General features: G+C 29.2%; 2 protein-coding genes across 2 annotated transcripts; both read left to right on the forward strand.

The window, feature by feature from the left end:
- The first annotated feature begins 25 nt into the window (after window positions 1-25).
- LOC110269170 (uncharacterized) lies at window positions 26-6,515 on the forward strand. Its single transcript, XM_088505638.1, has 3 exons — window positions 26-706; window positions 1,387-2,217; window positions 5,016-6,515. Exons 1-3 carry the CDS (start codon window positions 26-28, stop codon window positions 6,513-6,515), a joined length of 3,012 nt encoding a protein of 1,003 aa, XP_088361764.1.
- A 196-nt stretch (window positions 6,516-6,711) lies between these two features.
- Window positions 6,712-8,949, forward strand: LOC148573034 (uncharacterized). The gene is made up of 3 exons (XM_088504824.1): window positions 6,712-8,096; window positions 8,345-8,456; window positions 8,781-8,949. Exon 1 carries the CDS (start codon window positions 6,964-6,966, stop codon window positions 8,071-8,073), a length of 1,110 nt encoding a protein of 369 aa, XP_088360950.1. The 5' UTR covers window positions 6,712-6,963; the 3' UTR covers window positions 8,074-8,096; window positions 8,345-8,456; window positions 8,781-8,949.
- Window positions 8,950-20,994: the final 12,045 nt, after the last annotated feature.

A 20,994-nucleotide genomic window follows, 5' to 3' on the forward strand; every position in this document is an offset into this window, starting at 1 on the left:
ATAATGACAGATATTTTTCAAAGGCATGGAGGAATTAAGTGTTTCTGATGATCTTGCTCATCTACAACAACTATGGCAATGCAAAGGAGAATTGTTTAACAATTTGAAAACTTTGAAGCTGAGTGATTGTGAGTTAGAACCATACGCAATTCCATCAAATGTTATTTTCAGTTTCAAGAACTTAAGAGAATTGGAAGTGGATAGCTGCAAAAAAATAACAGGAATTTTTGAAATGAATGATACTGAGATCAAGGAAACATCGTTCCAACTGAAGAAGCTAACTTTGAAATGGCTTCCAAATGTGAAACATGTGTGGAACCCGGAAAAACAAGGAATTCTCAGCTTCAAAAGTCTACAAATAGTGACTGTCAATGGCTGTGAGGAATTGAGAACTCTATTTCCTATAGCCTTGGCCAGAGATCTTAAGAAGCTTGAGGAACTTGATGTTAGAGGATGTGATGAGTTATCCAATATTATAGAAGGTGGAACTGTTGATGAAGATCTTGTGTTTCCTTGTTTAACCACATTGGCATTGTGCTATTTGCCAAATCTTACTGGCTTTTGCTCTCAGAAGTTCACTCTGCCTGAGTTAAATTGCTTAGTGGTATATGATTGCAATGATCAACTGGAGCTATTTCAGAGTCAAGGAGAGGAAAATCAAAACAGCACTTCAACTGCTAAGCAACCACTTTTCATGAATATAACGGTAAATAATTTATATTGTTATTCGTTATAATATCTTCTAAGGTGAAAGTAATTTATTATAACAACTTTTGAGTTTTATTATTCTATTTTATTAATGATTAACTTTTCATTTTATATTTATAAGTCATTTTATTTTATAGGATTTATATCTCATATTTATATTCTTAATGTTACTTGCACTTTTAAAAATAAATAGTAACTTAAAACTCATTTTATTAATTATGTTGAATGAGATGCACACTTTCGAATTTGAAAAGAGTATTCGATAAATACTTATTTTGTTTTTATATTTTCTGATGTGAAAAAAATATTATTGTATGTTTTTCACTTTCTTTTTCTTTTTTTCTTCTCTGTTTTCTAATGAAGAAGTCTGCAAATTAAATTTGTTTTAAATGATTGTTTATATAATTAATTATATAAAAATAATTTATGCGTGTTTAGATTATTTGATTAAAAAGATATTAATATTTATTTGAGTAATACACAAAAAGTTAGTTTTAATAAACCTAAACCCTATATGATAGTTATTTTGTAAAAGCTATATAATAATTGTCTAACATAATTGATACTTATTAGAGTCAATTCGCTAACAATTTCACAATTTTGAAATAATTAATTGTTAGTTTTTATAATCCTAAGCTTCAAAAAGTTATTTATACTTATCAACCCTTTCTGTCATAGGATATTTCCAAGATGGAAAATTTGACTCTGAATTGGAGACACACTCAAGCTTTAAGTTCATGGTCGACAAAATTGAATAACGAAAATCTTGAGAGTTTGAATGAACTTGCCCTTGTTGATGATGATGAGAAAAGGAACTCTAATGTCCCAGTTGAATTATTTGAGAAGACACCCAACTTGGAAACACTGGAAGTATGCTATTACTGTGATGAAAACCTCAAAAATATATTGCCCTCCCATCATAATGCTAATAATAAGGAGGTTCTTGGAAACTTGAAAGAATTGAAGCTATACAAGTTAGATGAGTTGAAATCCATGAGTGGGGTAGAATACTTGTCAAAGCAGCTGCGTCTATTAAATGTTTCTGATTGTCCAAAATTGATGACAACAATAGTGCTACAATCTTCCTCCAATCTGAAAGAACTGCACATAGAATCATGTGATGCAATGCTGCGTCTATTCACATCTTTAACAGCGAAAATGCTAATACACCTTGAGGAGTTACAAGTTGAGAGTTGTGAATCATTGAAAGAAATTGTGGGGGAAGAACAGCAGAGTGCGACGGAAGACGAAGTTATTGAATTTGAGCAGCTACAGAGGATTACCCTTCGATCTTTGGAAAGCCTGGAATGCTTTTATTCAGGGAATGCCACTTTGAAGTTACCCTCTCTCATTCAACTGGACATAGTGAATTGCTCCAAGATGAAAGTTTTCTCTCATGGAAATGTCGACGTTTCTAGAAGCATTCAAGTTTCTTACAATGACTCAAGTGATGATTTGGTCTTCCACCGTGATCTTAATAATGCCGTAGTATTGCAGTCTCTAAGTCAGGTAATAAATAAAGACCCTTTTCCAAATAAAATTTTACTCTGTGCCACTTTGAAATATTTTCCGTAGAAACTTGGTTATATTTAAGTAAGGCTAATTTTATAGTACCTTTTATTTGGTGTCTATTTTTTATTTAACTTATTTTTTTATAGTAAATTTTAAATATTTTAAATTTTTTTATTTTTATATTTTAAAATTTAAAATTAATTATTTAATTTTTTAATAATTAAACAATAATTTTTAGATACCATAACGAACATCTTTAATTAATTGATAAATAATTTATTTTGAAGCGATTTCAATTTAGAAGGATAGTATGGAAAAAACAAAAAAAAATTAAATAAGAGAAACTATAAAGTGGATTAATCAGATAAATTTTTAGAAATAAAATACTTGGTGATAATAAAATTTATTCTATTTTTGAATATCTTTTCTCTTAATTTTGAATATCTTTATTTTAATCTACCATGTCTTAATTATTCTATTTTTTTCTAGTAATTCTTATTTATTTTTAAATTCTTTGAATAAAATTTATTGTGAAATTGAGATTTTGAAAAAAATATTTTATATTGATTTAAGAAATATTCAATGTCATTTGAATTAATATTAGTTAGAATCATTAGTGTAATTTTTTTTCTTAGCTCTTTAATTTTATTCATAATTTATATTTTTATTATTAATCTATGTGTTTTTAGAGTAAGTTTTTTAATTGTGGCTAAATAACAATTAAAAAAAGTTGTTTTTGGAATCTTTATATAAGTAATGCCTTAAAAAAATTTATAAAAATAAAATAATAAAAATAAAGGATAATTTAAAAATAACACAAAAGAAGAGTGATATTATCATTATTCTTGAAAATGACAAAGACTTAGTTTGAGAAATCTTTTATTTTAAACAAATAATTTTATCAAATTGACTTTTGAAAGATATATTTGTAAATGTTATAACATTTTATATTTGGTAAATTAAATTAAAAGTGACTTTTAATAAGTACAAATAATAACAACTGTATTTAGTAAAATAATTTTTAAAATTTAAAATGATCATAATAAACATAAAAATAGAGAGAATTTTGATTGTAAATAAACTTTGACATCAATAATTTAATCAAGAATAAATATAAATATTTATTAATATATAAAATTATATTAGAATTTTTTTAATTTTGATAAATATAAACTAATTTAAAAAAAAAATACTTCCTTAAATATTTTAAAAATATCTTTAATTTTTAAAATTATAAACATAAATATATAACTATTTTGATTTACTAAATACAAAATAAAATACTAGTGTCTCTCTAAAAATTTTAACAAAATAAGGCTAACATCAGTCTTCTATTATTATGTTACTCTACGATATATTTTGGTACGTAGCATATCTCAAATATTCAATTAAGAAATAGTTAAATTATTATTTTATTTTAATACAAAAAAATATATAAATACTTTTAATTAACTCGAGGTTTTAAATACCAAAATGAAGAAATAGAATAATGCGACTAAAATATAAGGACATTATAATCATTTTTAGACAATAATAAAATATGAAAAGCTAAACATAAAGAAGTGCAACTCTGATGTATAATGAAAATACCTTTAACAAATTTTTAATTTGGATTTATATTAATAGAAAAATATTTTAATTGAATAAGACTTAGTTAAAAATTAAAATGAGATAAAAATGAAAATAAGAAATAACTATAAATAGAAAGATATATCATAAAAATTTAATTGAGATAATTAAATAATTATTTTATGTATGTTCATTTATTTAAAATTATTTTTATTTACCTATTTTTGTGTTAATATGTGTTCCTTTTTTTATTTAGATAATTATTTTTTATTAAACTTTTTGTTCCATAATATCTCACTTTTAACATTCTAGCTAGGCTAATATACGTTTTTATTTTATTTTTTTGGACAAGTATTTTAAAATAAATATATGACATATTTTTTTATAATCTAATTATTTCTTTTTCTTCACCACTTTGATTTTTTTTATTAAACAATAAATGCATTTATTTAGAGTAATATATAAAAAAGGATGCATCGAGTATAATTTTTTAAAATTGACGAAGATAAATTTTTATATGTTTTTAACATTGCATTTAATTTATGCTATTACAACTATATATATATATATATATATATATATATATATATATATATGTACTGCTTTTTGATAATATAAATTAACATAAGTGGCTATAAATGTCTCTAAAATTAAGTTAAATGTGCTAAGATTGGTACAAAATTTACCAGTTAAGAAATTGATCATATATCCTTTTATTATATATTGATATAAATTTTAGAAATGAAATAATGAAAATTGGCAATATATATATATATATATATATATATATATATATATATATATATATATATTGTTAGCATTGTTTATATTTTATGGTCACGCCAAAAGAGATATTAATTAAAATAATTTTGACAAAATGATCAATGCGGGTAAATATAAAATTCCAAATATCTATTTATAAAATGTTTAATTTGAATATAGTGGTAAGTGACAAACAAATAATTAGAAAATACATTATGTTAACCATATCTAGCTAAACCTTTATAGACAAGTGATACATAGATTTTTTATATCAATTTCAAATTATCGACAAAGGAATTTATATGTTGTCCATTAAATTTGATAAGATATTTAGTCGTCTTTCCAATAAAAAACTCAGAATTTATTTATTATTTTTTCTGTAATTAATTATATTCACCATAATTGTTTATAGTTTTAATTAATCTTTTTTATTATATTTATTTTCTTGACATAACAAAATTCAGAGACACCTTGATCTTGGCGATCACTTGGAACTGAAAGATTTATGGCTTAGTAAAGTGCATATCTCAGCTGAATCCTACTCCTCTGGTTTTAATTTGGAATGTCTGATGGTGAAAGGGTGTGATGAATTCTTTACAACCGCAATACTACCTTCTCATTTACTTCCCTTCCTCAATCGATTACAAGAGTTGGTGGTGCGGGGATGCAATTCTGTTGAGACCATATTTGAAGTCAAAGATACACCATCAGATATTGTTATTCCTTTGAAGACATTGGCTTTGAAGAAACTTCCAAATCTGAGGCATGTTTGGAACAAGGATTCTGAAGAAAAGCTTAGTCTTCCAGACCTGGAGGTTATTATTGTTGATGAATGTGCGAGTATAAAATCGGTGTTTTCAGAATCAGTTGGCAAGGGTAACATACAACGGTTAAAAGTGGAGAATTGTGCAGAGTTAGTTGAAATTGTTGCTGGAGATGATGTAGCCAAACAGATTAGCATCTTCTCCACGCTATCTTGTCTGAAGATGGTGAATTTGCCAAATTTGAAGTGTCCATTACTATCGCAGTTGCTACCTTTTCTTCATAAATTAGAAGAGTTGATGGTTGAAAAATGTGGTTCCTTGAAAACTATATTTGATGTGAAAGATGCCCCAACAAATGAACAAGATACAAACATGATTATTGTTATTCCTTTGAAGAAATTGACTTTGGAGAAACTTCCAACTTTGAGCCATGTTTGGAAAGGAAAGCTCAGTCTTCCAAAATTGGAGGAGGTTATTATTGATGAATGTGCAAGCTTAAAATCCTTGTGTCCAGAATCAGTTAACATACAAAGGTTAGAAGTGAAGAATTGTGAGAAGGTAGTTGAAATTGTTACAAGAAATGAACTAGCCAAAGAAGATGCAGATAAACAGGTTAATATCTTCTCCAAACTATCTTGTCTGAAGCTGTGGAATTTGCCAAATCTGAGCTACATTTATCATGAAATGGAAGACTCTGAATTTTCATTATCAAATGCATTACTACCATGGCATATGCTACCTTCCCTTCATAGATTGGAAGAGTTGGTGGTTGGGAATTGTGATTCTTTTGAGACAATATTTGATGTGAAAGATGCTCCAACAAATAATGTGAAAGATACTGCTATAGATATTCCATTGAAGAAATTGACTTTGGAGCATCTGCCAACTCTAAGCCATATTTGGAACAATGATCCTAAAGGAAGTAGTCTCAGCTTTCTATGTCTGGAGGAAGTGGTTGTGAATGGATGTAAAAGCCTCACAAGCTTGTTGCCAGCATCATTGCCCATGTCTAACATGAAAAAAATAGATGTGAAAAACTGTGAGGAATTGGTTGAAATTGTTACAAAAGATGAAGCAGACAATGAAGAAACAAATAAGGAGCTTATTATGTTCCCTGAGCTAACCTCATTGACTCTGCACAATTTGCCAAATCTTACATACATTTATGCTGGAATGCAAATTCTAAATTTACGGAGTTAAGAGAGTTGGATATTTCTCATTGTAAATTTACAACAGATTCCACTGCAAAGGTACGAAAGCTCTTGCCTTAAAAATATTCGTAACTTTCTAATCTTGTTAGCTTTATATATGATATACTTATTTCTCCGTAGAATATGTACTTTTGAGGAAAGTGCATTTTATTTTATCACAATAAGCAACTCATTCTTATTTTGTTTGTTAATAACTTAATATATCTCTCGCGCACCAATCCAAGCCTTTTAAATCATTCATAATGAGCCAAATGCATGTATCTAATATGAGAAGCTACCCACCATTAGAAAATATGAGCAGCTTTTGCCATTTCTGATCTCTTGTATAGCTTATATGCACATCTAAGATATATATATTTCTGCATGCTTCATTTATTTGATTTTATTTGGAATACTGTACGCATTTTGCAGCAATTAAAAAATGGAGAAGGTAAATTATGTTGACATGTCATGATGGCCATGTGTTGTCCTTCTTATTAACTTTGAATCCGATGGAGCAGGTTGTTACCCCTCACTTACAGCGATTGTCAATAGACATGGAAGGTGTGATGATGCTTGACAAAGGAGTGCTTCATTTGGACCCCGAAAACATAAAATATCTGAGATTGCAGGGCTTTAATGATATTGATGACTCAGATGCCACATCTGCCTTTAATTTCTTCCCAAAGAAGGTGCCACTTCCCAATATTCAGATGCTTGGGGTGGCCGACAGTGCTTTCAAGGAGATATTTCCCTCAAAAAAGCCTGAGAATATTCATTCGCAGCTGCTTGCTCAAGAATTGGAACTGAGGAATCTGCACAAGCTTGAATCTATTGGGTTAGACCACACCTGGGTAACCTTCTCTAATCTCACATGGCTCAAAGTTGAGGGTTGTGCATCTTTGAAGTATTTGTTCACTTCTTCAGCCGCCAAATGTCTTGTTCAACTTGAACAGTTGCACATATCCAACTGTGAAGCACTCGAAAGTTTAATGGTGGATTATCAACCACATGATGGTGATCATGATGTCATCATATTCCAACAGCTTGAGAAACTGTCTCTTAGCCAGATACCAAAACTTGAGAGCTTCTACAAAGGAAACTCAACTTTGAATTTCCCATCTCTGAAGAAAGTGAAGTTCACTGAATGCAACAGATTGGAGTACATGTTCACATTCTTAACTGCCAAAAGCTTGGAAAATTTGCATAAGATGAAGATTTCCAAATGTGAGTCATTGGAAACAGTAGTATTGACAACACAAGAGGAAGACAAACCACAAGAAGATCTCACATTCTCAGACCTCGAATATCTGACTCTTAGTGAATTGCCAAAACTTGAAAGTTTTTTCACCGGAAACTCATCAACTTTGAATTTCCCAAGGTATAGGTTTGAAGTTTGCATCAGTCAATGCGAGAGCATGAAAACTTTCTCACACGGTCACGTCGAAGCACCTATCTTAGGGAAGGTGGAGATAGATGGAGTTCGTTGCTCAAACGAGAATCCTCTAAACACTACAGTTAGTCAACAATTTGAGAATCGATCGAATAAAGCAGCATTGATGAGTTAATTAGTACAATCATAATTTAACATGTAAGTTATTCTCTATCTTCTCAATTTGCATCTTCTTTGACTTTTTCATGTTATACACTGCACCAAAACAATGGAGGAAGTTTCTGTTTTGAAATGTCATTTAATTTGCTTCCTTCATATTCGATTATATAATATTTTTGACATTGCTTATTTTATTATCCAATGCTTGTCCTTTCTGAGAATTTTAAAAAGAACAGTACAGTTAATTTGTCTCGAGTTAACTAGCCCTTGTATACAAATTCTTGCAGGAAATCTGTTGCTTGCTGAGAGAAGCTTATTTTCAAGGCATGCATTTGTTACCAGTTAGCCTTGCAAAACTAGTAGTCTAATCAAGGAGTAATGGACGAATAAATAAGGATGGTTAGTAAGATTTTTCTTTTTATTTTAAAAAATAAATAAAGTTGGAAATGGTTATGGTTTCATTGTGTATGGATACAATCTCATGATTATGACAAATTGACCACTAAAATTATTAGGCCAAGTAACCAATTCGCTAGAAAAAACACAAGTTAATTTGACGCAGTTACATATTTCTTTTTGCTACAGGAAAGTCTTACTATAATAAGTTTGGATAACAATCATTCAACTCAAATCATAAAGAATGTTGCTTTTTTTCAATCTTGTAACTTTTTGAACTTTAGTCAATATTATCTAACACAATTTTTTGTGAAATTTATTTTCTAGGTTCTATGGGACACCAAATGCAGGAGGAGAATATAAGTAGATCCCATCAAAGCAACAAATATTCATTTCTGTTTGAGTGTGGTGTGTTGTGCATGATATAAATAAATCCCCTGTATTATTATGCAGGAAGAAGTGTATGATTATTTTTTAACTTTTAACTGACAAAGTTATAAGCTTAGTGTGTTTTATGAATAAATTATATTTTAGATTTTTATACAATATATAAAGTGTGTGTGGTTAAGTTATTGAGAGCATTAGTGCACTTTCATGTATGAAAGTAGATTGTAATAATTTTACAATATTGAAGGAGTGTGTGGTTTGTGTTCTAAGAACCGAATTAAAAATGGCATGTAGATATATTTTTTATTTCTACATAACACCATTTTAATGCATAACTTTGACCTTATGTTACTATAAAAATTCAAGTTGTGTATGTCTTTACTTGTAAATAGCGTATTGCTATGGTAACTATGACATATATATTTTCTTTTTAAAAAATTGTGATGGTTGAATAAGATTGCATTAGTTACAAATATACTGCTAGCAAATAATAGAGATGAGTGTCTCGGGAAGATTAATTGGATATAATTATTTCATGCAACTTTTTCGTAATAGTGCAATATGTTTCCTTTACAAGATTTAAGATCAGAGGTATCATCAACTCTATCACAACATGAACAAACTTTTGAATGCAATCTTGAGCAATAAGAAAGGAAGTCAACTACAAATAAAAATAGAAAATCATAATACCGCAAGCAGATAAATGCCAAGAGCAAGAAGATCTTCTAATGTTGTTGGTAGCAGATATGTCAATAAAAGCAGATAAACCAGCCACACCCACACCACCGAAACTCGATAGAAACTAATATTAAAAAAATGTTCAGATATATTGACAATATCATAACTAAATTTAAGTAACAATAAGTAAACAAATAAATAATGATGTCAAATACAAAAAGAAAACAATAAAGAAAACTTTTGTTACTTAAGAAGATTCACATGAGATGGGATTCACAATAGTGCAAAGCTTGCAAGGATCAACACGCACAACATAGTGCGGTATTGCAAAAACACTAAACGAAAAAATAAGTAAAAAATGACGCAGCAACATAGATGATCAAGTACCAGAATTGACTTCCTGGCTCCTTGCAAATTCCATGAGACAAAAATGGGTATCTTCACCTTCTCACACACAGAATTGACTTCCTGGCTAAGATCTTTCGGATCATCATTATCATATATAAGAAAATCAGCACCTTCGGATTTAGTTGCATTTACTGCAGCATCTATTGTTTGGACAATCCTAGCTACCAACGGAAGTACCACCGATTCAGATTTCAAATCCAACATAGTATTTCTAGCAACAACAGCGTCGTTGGTGTAATTTATGCTAACAAAATAAATAGAATTTAAATTATGCAAATATCACAAATCAGAATAGGTCAATGATAAGGCTATTTACATGTAAATCGAATGAAATTATTTATTATTTTACTGTAAAAAAGTTTAATTATATTGTTTATGTTAGGTTTGATTATTCTAATAATTGATTATTAATTAAAATATTAGATAAATTAATATAAAATTTGAATTCTATATATAATATTAAATTTAAGCATTCTTTCTTATTTTCATAATCTTTTATCTACTTATTATAGGTAGTCAATAAGTTGAAGTCCATGCAAATTTAGTCGAGGCATGTAAGTTTTTCATCTAGCTACGACTTTCGAAGGGATGATTTGAAAGAGCTTCACTTATCTGGCTTATCGCATAAGGTGGATACTACAATGAAGATGGCAAAAATATCTTCTCATGGAGATGCTTTGGTTAAAAGTGTGGTTTATTTATTTAGCCACACTTTAAACAAAAATAACACTTTTATAAATATCAAAATCTAACCATACAATCCATCATCCAAAGGTCAAAAAGAAATATATTCACATAAAGACAATTATAAAATCTTCATTGTAGTATCCACCGTCGCATAATTCTCATATTCCACATTCTTTCCTTCATAGTAACCCTAACCTGAAGAGTCTATGGTTGAAGGAATGTCGCTATCTCAAAGAGTTGATGCCTCAAGAAATGATAGTTAAAGTTGAAAGCCGTTAGGGGTTGTTCCAAAGCTGAAAATCTTGAATCTAATAGACTTGCCTTATCCTGAGTATGTTGGATTTGAACAAGACGCAACACTTGAAAGGATAGAGTCATTGATTATTATAAAGAATTGTGGCAGTTCATATATGAAAACTATAGTACTTTCTTTTGTAAATCTCACTCACTTGAAATATTTGGAAGTGGTTGATTGTTATTGGTTAGAATGTTTAATTCGTTCAACAACTGCCAAAAGCTTGGATCGACTCAACACCATGAAGGATGGGAAAATATGTGCAATTGTAAGTAAAAGGTGGTTTGCATATTTACAAGAGGTGTTTATGATGTGAAAATTGCAGAAGGTGTGTTTCTTGAATCATGAATAAAATTTAGTTGTATTTCCTCAAAAAATGAGAGAACATATTTCTAATATGTCTTTAACCAATTAGTTCATATGTAATTTCTTTGTTTTTTTGTCAAAGTTGCAACAATGACATTTTTTATTCCGATCAATTTTGGTCTCCAACTAAGTTTCAAATTCTTATATATAATTTTTGTCAAGATTTCAACCAATCAGTTTATGCCCGAGAAGTTGGTATTTCTCTTTTTTTGTTGATTGATTGGGTAGTTCTACCGATAAATAAATTTAAGATAAACTGTGATGCCAGTTTTATGAAAGATATTGGTTCGCGAATTTTGGTTGTATCATCAGAAACTCAAATGACGAGTACATGAAATATTGTGTTGATCCTCTTCTATTTAATTCAGTTCTTAGAGGGGAGTTTTTTGCTATTTGACGGAGTTTGACTCTGGTTTAAAAAATGGGTTTTTGTTATGTTATTTATGAAATGAATTGTTTCGAAGCTGTTCTTCTTATACAAATTATAAATGCATCTTTTCATGTATTGGATATAGATATTGTAGAATAAATTTAACATATATTGATTAGAGACGAACGTGCTTCACTTAATTTAGTGCTGCATTTTGTTAATATTGTTGTTGACTCCTTAACAAAAAAAAACTGCAAGATATAATGCGTCTTACAAAAAATAAACTACTACTAAAGATATCAAAAGACTAATCCAAGAGGATATAGAAAAACTGTCAATTTTTTAGTTGGAGAGTTTGTTGTTTATTTTTTATTTTTTATTTTTTATTTTTTGTCAGACACAAAAAAAAAATGTAATTTAATTTCTTTTTCTTTTGGACTCATAGTATATTTCTCAATGGAAGAAAATCAATTCCCTTTTAAAATACTAGAATTTGCTCAATTAACTAACTTTGATGCTTTTTATGTATTGTCACTGTACATTTTACCGTTATCCCAACGCTCTTGTCGTAATAACTAAAAAAAATTATAATAATAAATAAATAAATGAAATAGTAGGATCCATTTTTTGATATTTTTTTCTTCTTTTAATCCTAATCACACACTCATTTTCTCATTTTTACTCAACTAACACACCTATATATACACACACAATGAAAGAAAAGAAGAATAAAAAATAGGGAGGTAATAGAGATAATAAGGAAAAGGAAGAAGAAGAGACGAATGAAACACTCACTACAAAAAAAATGTTGAATATCGTTAAATTTATTGTCGGACATTAATGGTGAATTTACCGGTGAATTTGGTAATAAATTCATTGCGTAAAAAAATTATCATCAAATTTAGTTTTCTGACAGTAAATTTACTGGTAATAATTAGAGGGAAAAAAAAAAAGAAAAATTGGTGCGATTATTATCATCGAATTTACCAACCAATTTATCCGTCGGTAATTCGAATTAGTAGAATACTGCATTTTAGTCATTCGCAAAGCATTACAGTCAGATTTATCCGCTGATAAATCCAATGGTAATATTGCCCTAAATTTGAATTGCGAACTCTCTCCCCACTCATTTTTGAATTACTCTCTCTCTAACCTTCTCCTTTCTTTGTCTCTCTCTTTCTCTCCCTCTTTCTTTGTTTCTCTCTCAACAAACCACCTCCAGCAGCCCCTCCACCAGCGTCGGCTACCACCAATAGCGTTCAAAGACTATGCGGACTCCTTGCGTCTCGTTGGTTGCTTTATCACTGCCATCTTCGTTGCTCCGTCACTGTTGCTGCCGCCACTACTGCTATCGTTGTCGCTGCTGTGCTGCTCCATGTGTCGCTGGAGCTGCCTTCTTCCTCCCTCTAGGTATGTTGTCCTCCTCCTTCTTCCTACTAGTTTTTTTTAATTTATTTAAAAAAAACTCCTAATGTAGCCCTGCTAGTTGGTCACCGTCGCCATCACGCTAGAAAAGTCCTCTGTGTCGCCACTGTTTTCAGGTAACTCACCAATTAGTTTTGGGTAGTTAAACCCTAAATCCTAATTAATCTAATTTTAATTTGTTATGTATTAGAAAATTTGCAATTAGGATCTTTGTATTAGAGATTTAACTATTTTTCAAATTTTGTTCATGTATTAGTTTAAATTTAGAATTTTTTAATTTTATTTTGATTTATGCATTTTTTAATTCTATTTTGATGATTCTAGGTTTAAAATTTTATTTATAATTTTGATTTTTTATTTTGTTTTGATGATTCTGTGTTTATTATTCTGATTTCTGTTTATTGTTTCAATTTTTGTTTATTGTTCTGCAAGTGTAAGATCCCCAACTGCATTGTTCTAATTTCTGTTCTCGTATTGTTTGAGTTAATTTTTTTCTGAGTTAATTAGTTGATTGTTGTTAATTGTCTGAGTTAATTTTAACTTGTTTATTTTCTGAGTTAATTATTGGCTTATTGTTTATTGTTGTTAATTTTCTAAGTTTACTATTATCTGAGTTAATTATTTTTTGAGTTAATTAGTTAATTATTGTTAATTTTCTTAGTTAATCTTAACTTGTTTATTTTTTGAGTTAATTATTGACTTATTGTTTATTACTGTCAATTTTCTAAGTTTATTATTATCTGAGTTAATTGTTTTCTGAGTTAATTAGTTGATTGTTGTTAATTGTCTGAGTTAATTTTAACTTATTTATTTATTTTCTGAGTTAATTATTGACTTATTTTTTATTGTTGATAATTTTCTAAGTTTATTATTATCTAAGTTAATTATTTTTTGAGTTGTTAATTGTCTGAGTTAATCTTAACTTGTTTATTTTTTGAGTTAATTATTGACTTAGTGTTTATTGTGGTTAATTTTCTAAATTTATTATTATCTGAGTTAATTATTTTTTAGGTTAATTAGTTGTTTGTTGTTAATTGTCTAAGTTAATCTTAACTTGTTTATTTTGAGTTTATTGTTGACTTATTGTTTATTGTTGTCAATTTTTTAAATTTATTATTATCTGAATTAATTATTTTTTTGAGTTAATTAGTTGATTGCTATTAATTGTTTGAGCTAAGTTTAACTTGTTTATTTTCTGAGTTAATTATTGACTTATTATTTATTGTTGTCAATTTTCTAACACTACAAAAAAAAAAAAAACGCTGTGTACTAAGATTTAGCGTCGCAAAGTAGCGGCGGATTTATCGGCAGTGAAGGTGTCGAATTCGTCAGGTTAAATTATTACCGACAAATTTAAGTTTCTGACGGTAAATCCGCCGATAATAATCGAAGGGAAACAAAAAAAAAAAAGATAGACGCATAAGTTAGTATCGGATTTACTGTCGGATAAATCTGCTAGTAAATAATTATACCTTCTAGAAGATCTTGACATAAATTATCTCTACCAGTTTTAAAATTATCTCTACCGATAAATTGGATTTATTGTTAGATAAAAAAAACTGACACTAGACGCACTGGAAATAATTTTAAAATTGGTAGAGATAATTTTAAAATTTAATATTTTTTAAATAAAATTAACAAAAATTTAATGATTGAATATTTTATCAAATATAATTTATTTTTTATGAATATAAAATTTATTTAGTTTTTCTCTAGTTAATTTTATCAGTATTTAAATTTTTTATAATAAAAAATAGTTATTTATTTTAAAAATATATTATTATAAAAAGGAGACTTTTTTTTTTTTTCATTGTCATAGATTATGATCAATTTGGTCATCAGTTTAATATTTTATTATCAATTTGGTATATTGAAGAGAATGCGTTCCAGCTAAATAAAAAGAAACTTTGTATGTAATATATTATGAAAATAATACATCTAAAGTTATTCCACTAAGTACGCCCGTGCGTATTTTAAAAGAAAAAATAGAGTAAAGTTCATCTAATTAACGTTACCTACCTAGAAGATAAATTTCAAAAGTAGCTTTAGCAAATCCATCATGTGAACAAAATATAAAAAAATAAATAATGCTATATAATATTAATTAAGATCAAGACCCTGTTTTTCGTCGTGAACAAAATATAAAAAAAATAAATAATGCTATATAATACTAATTAAAATCAAGACTCCTGTTTCTCGTCATTTAGTTTATTTCATGTTTGCATGCAATCTGTAATCATTTGAGATATTATATATTTTTAATATTAATATTATTTTTTATTAGGTATAAATATTATTTATTTTTTTATATTTATTTTTTTATAACTATTATATAAAATTATAACTTAAGATTTTTTTATTTTTTTATTTTTATGTCATTTATTTTTTTTAAGTTATTTTATACTTTTTATATTATCTTAATCTTTATTTTTATATAGGATATTATATAATTTTAATATTAATGTTATCTTTCTCTAATAAGTATAAATTAAATCATAAAATATAATTCATCCTCTTCTTTTATACTTACTCTTTCTTATATTTTTGTTTTGTACAAATTAACATTCATTTCACATATTTTCTGTAACACCCTAACTTTTAGCACCTCATAATCGTACTAAAAGCCTAGGCGTCACGTATCTTTAAACCTTTTTATTTTATACTATCTTTATTTAATATTGAGCTTTCATGAATATGAATCGATACTTTAATTAAGAAATCGAAAGGAGACTTTATTTTAAATCACCTAACCATAAAAGTATATATTCACATAGCTTTATATAGACAGACTTATGTCAAAGAACCTCAATTACAAATTCTACCCCTCTAAAAACTAAAAACAATAAACGATGAGGGAAAAATAAATTCTAATAACTCAACTCGTGAATATAATCTGCTATACTCTTGTAACTCCGTGCTAAACCTTTGCACCTGTAGATGAAAGGGGTGAAAATACGGGGTAAGAATTAGGGAGTTCTTAGTAGGGTCGGGGTTAGAAGTTAACTTCATTTTAATACCATAGCCAACAGCAACTGGCTACAAAATACATTTAGACTTAACAAATAAAGGACACAGAAATCAAGCAATCATATAACACATCCACAATCACAAGAAACACACTCACAAACAAATATGCGCAAACAAGGATGATGCATGTCTATCCCTAGTGCAGGTAATAAGCTCATCTGTCGGTTTCGACCTACTCTCGACGTAACTTAGTAACCTTTGTCTGAGTTTGGTTTCCAGTGTCATAACCTCTGTAAGCAACCTCTGTCTTACAGGTGTGACTCTCTTGAGCCGATGTATGCAAACATAACCTCTGTAAGCAACCTCGGTCTTACAGGTGAGGCTTTTCTAGCCAATGTATGTATCGATAACCTCTGTAAGCAACCTCTATCTTACAGGTGCGACCATCCCCTTGGATTGGACGATGTATCTCTGGAAGCAAATCTTAGTGGACTCACCACCATATCTCTGCTCGTTTTCAGCAGGTAAACAATCATCTCAGCTCGTTCTTAGTGCCAACTAATATCTCTACTTATCTCCTTTTCTTTTTGTTCTTTCTTTCTTTTCTATTTTCTGCTCTCTTGTGGCAGAGGTTCTTTAGATTCTTTTAATCTTTTTTTTTCTTCTTCTTTTATTTTCCTTGTTTTAATACCAGGAATCATCTTCACACTCTTCCCTCCTCTCTCCCTAGATGTTTTATGACGGGTGGATCATAAGATTCTTAACTTAGGTTCATCTTTCTACAACTTTTAAGTAGGTTACTATTTAATTCTTCTATTCTGTGATAGTACAAATTACTAATATATAATATTTTTAAAAAATACTGTGATAATAATCTTAATAAATTAATAACAATAATAATAATTTTCTTTATTACTCAAAACTTATGACTTAAGCTTTATTATTGGGCTTTATAAATTATTCTGAATCTTTAACCTTTTTAAAATATTTACATTCTTACCCCAACATATTTATAGTTTATTAAAATGTTAGTATATATATTATAATTACTAAAATAACCTTGAATCTTTTATAAAATATCTATTTTATCCTTGAACTTCTCAATTATTATCCAAAATACCCCAAACACATATATAATTACAAAACTAACTTCAATTTTTATTAAATTACTATTTCAATCTCAAATATAAATCTTAATTCCTTGATTATAACCGTATCAAAGGACTGAATCTCATTTCCAAAATTCTTCAAGTTTTTAGCTTGAGTTTTAAGTCCGTTTTTAAACTTCACTATTACTAATTTTTCACTGCTTTTTATTTAATCTCTCGGATATCAAACCTCATCAATTTTAGTCAATAATTCTCATTCACAACAGTCCCAAAATCATTAACTCCAGTTGTGCTGTTCTTCATGGTCAAACCACAATTCACAAGCAACAACAATAATTCAACAAAATTTCAACATAAAACTCAATCAAACTCAACAATAATCAATCAAACCAACATTTACTTATAAAATTCACACTTAATCATTATAAAGTTACCAAACCCTACCTCCGTATGAAATCAAACTAACGGGACCTCAGGAGAAGTTTTCTGACCGAGCTGTTGAAGAAGAAAACGTTAGGAATCGTTTGTGCCTCCTAGAACTCCGATTGGCCGAACTCAAGGAGAAGAGGAGCTACGACACCGTCAACTTCTACTGGACAAAAGTAATGCCAACGTGTAGCAGAAGAGAATACAAACACTTTTATCAGATTAGATTTTTTATTGGAGTTACAGATCTCAAGAAATCGAGTGCCGAAGGTTCATGGCTCATGAAGTTCCACATGGCCTTCTCTCTCCTTTTTTTCTTTCTTCTTGGTTCGGTTAAGGAGAGGAAATGAGATGTTGATAGTGAAGATTAATGAATAGGGGGGTTGTTTAGGTGTCAAGCTAGGCCACGTGTCAGTTTTTGAAGCTGCTGAGCCAGTGATTCAAGTTATAAATATGCTATACGAATAATTATGAAAATTGGATATATTAAAATACAAGTAATAATATATATGAGTTACTAATATAAATGACATTAGTAATATACGGTGAAGTATTAGCAAAGCTAAGTTCACCGAAGAGTACCGATATTTATCCATATCGGTGGATATCTAGCTCGATAATAAATTATTAACTAAACTTTACTTTTAAATTAAAAATATTAATTACTCAAATTAAAATATATATAATTTTTATTATTTATAAATTACTAAAATTATACTCTTAATTATGTAAAATATTTTATCATAATAAAAATATATATAAAAATCTGAATTTAATTGAGTTCAAATAGTTATAAAATTAATTTAATTACTTTTAATAAAATAATTTCTAAAAATAAGGAACTCCAATTAATAAAATAAATTATAACTTGTTTATATTTAGATTTTTAAAAAATGTGGGTCGTTACATTCTACCAACCTTACAAAAATTTTTGCCTAAAAAATTGATACAATAAAATAAATTCAAACTCTACTAAAAGAAAACAGGAATCACGAAGAATGATACAGGCAATGTCTAGAATGAATATTCGAAAAGATTCAAGTGAACATATACGATTATAATCAGGCAAAGATATACATGAATGATAAGGTATGGCTGAAAGAAACATTCAAATCACATTTTAAGGACAGAATATGAAACAAAGTATTCAAAATAAATCAATGAAAGAAGAGATGACACCAAGTCACACAACACAAATAAAGAGTATACGTCGAAACGAATCCTTAAAACTTAACTTCTAACGTTCCCAAATCCCGTAATTTGCGTTACCTATTGCTTCTATTTCGTCTATGATAATCCATTAGTGTTTTCATATATATATATATATATATATATATATATATGAATCATTAGTATTAAGTTGACCAGACCAAATACCATGAGGAATGCAATGGTCGACAAACAGCATTAATCAATAGACAGTCATACATCTAAAACTCAAACTCTTGTCATTAGGACAAGTCCTATTGCATGACAGACACTCAGAGTATGCAGGGAAGCATAGTCAGTCCATTCCCAAGGCTCTAACAGGAATGAACTGCTCTGATACCATAATGTAATACCCTAACTTTTAGCACCTCACGATCGTACTAAAGCTTAGGCGTTGCGTCATGTACCTCTAAAACTTTTTATTATATACTTCTTTATTTAATATTGAGCCTTCGAGAATACGAACTGATACTTTAATTAAGAAATCGAAAGGAGACTTTATTTTAAATCACCTAACCATAAAAGTATATATTCACATAGCTTTATATACATAGACTTATGTCAAAGAACCTTAATCACAAATTCTACCCCTCTAAAAACTAAAAACAATATAAGATGAGGGGAAAATAAATTCTAATAATTCAACCCGTGAATATAATCTGCTATGCTCTTGTAGCTCCACACTAAACCTTCACACCTGTAGCTGAAAGGGGTGGAAATAGGGGGTAAGAACTGGGGAGTTCTTAGTAGGGTCGGGGTTAGAAGTTAACTTTATTTTAATACCATAGCCGATAACAATGGGCAACAGAATATATTTAGACTTAACAAATAAAGGACACAAAAATCAAGCAATCATATAGCACACCCACAATCACAAGAAACACACTCACAAAAAAATATGCGCAAACAAGTATGATGCTTGTCTATCCCTAGTGCAGATAATGAGCTCATTTGTCAGTTTCGACCCACTCCCGACGTAACTTAGCAACCTTTGTCTGAGCTTGGTTTCCAGTGACATAACCTCTTGTTGAGTTAAGAAATTAGCTAATTATAATTGATGATGACAAACATTATTTTATTGGGTTAATCATCCAATTAGTTTTTAATTATATTTGATAAAGTGATGCAGGCCAAAATTAAAACAAACATCAGCCCAAATGCAAGAAATCAAAATAATTGCTGGTGGGTCTTTCTAACCGACGAAGCCATAGAAAATAATGCAATGAAAATAGTTGGGCTAAATAAAACAAATCCAACCCAAGCCTATGAAGACTCCATCAAGTTAAAGATCTCCAAAGCCAAAGTCACTTGTTTGCTTCACTAAAAGAACTAGAGAGAGAGAGAGAGAGAGAGAGAGAGAGAGAGAGAGAGAGAGAGAGAGAGAGAGAGAGAGAGAGAGAGAGAGAGAGAGCTTTGTTCCACTTGCTCATTTCATCAAAGAAGAAAGAAAGAGAAAGCTTAATCAAAGAAAGCAAATGTCTAATCACCCAAATCAAACTACAGTAAGCTAAGTCAAAAGTTAAAGGTGATTTATTTCCATTTGCATGCATGTTAATTTCTTCACTCCTTCTCCAACTTTCTATGATACCATCTTTGGTTAAATGTAGAAAGAAGTCTTTGATCTCTGCTGCTATAAATCAATGGTTCACAAAGTTTCTTGGAGCCAAAGAACATTCTTAATGGTTTGAATTTAGGTTTACCACTAAACAACTTTCTCTTTGCTATTCTGATGTCTTCGGTCAAGCAAAAAGAACTAACTTTGAAATCCCTAATTTGGGGGTTAATTGAAGGAAGTGAAATGACAAGCTTGGAAGCACACAGCTCGAGGAGTTGACTGAAAGAAAGCAACTCATCAACATGCAAGGAGATACAAAAAGAAAAATTTTCATCCTTCTAAAGGTAAGGAGAGAGAACCAGGGTTTGAAGTTTTTGTTCTGAGAAATTTTCTCTAAAGAGTTCATCAACTTCGGCAGTGCTCTTTAGTTTAAGAAACATTCCGCCAGAATGAGGAACTCAATCAGAGTCAAGTGAATCTGGTTCAACCTATAGCAACTGAGACTATTGAAGTATCAATCTCCTTCATGTGTTACAGATTGTAGTTTTATTTTCAATGTACATCTTTATGTAATTTCTTGAGTGGTAAAAGGCTGAAAGAGAGAGATTATGAAAAAGCCAATGAGTGATAAAAGGCTGAGTGATACTCTTGAGAGAAAA

This window comes from Arachis ipaensis, chromosome B2 (assembly GCF_059453495.1).
Source record: "Arachis ipaensis isolate K30076 ecotype BB chromosome B2, ASM5945349v1, whole genome shotgun sequence".
NCBI lineage: Eukaryota > Viridiplantae > Streptophyta > Magnoliopsida > Fabales > Fabaceae > Arachis > Arachis ipaensis.

Excerpts from the sequence above, each read along its gene's own strand:
- LOC148573034 (XM_088504824.1), top strand. The coding sequence starts at position 6,964 with ATGTTGACATGTCATGATGGCCATGTGTTGTCCTTCTTATTAACTTTG.
- LOC110269170 (XM_088505638.1), top strand. The coding sequence starts at position 26 with ATGGAGGAATTAAGTGTTTCTGATGATCTTGCTCATCTACAACAACTA. Across the intron at positions 707-1,386 it reads CACTTTTCATGAATATAACG|GATATTTCCAAGATGGAAAA; the intron begins GTAAATAATTTA and ends TTTCTGTCATAG. Across the intron at positions 2,218-5,015 it reads TATTGCAGTCTCTAAGTCAG|AGACACCTTGATCTTGGCGA; the intron begins GTAATAAATAAA and ends AACAAAATTCAG.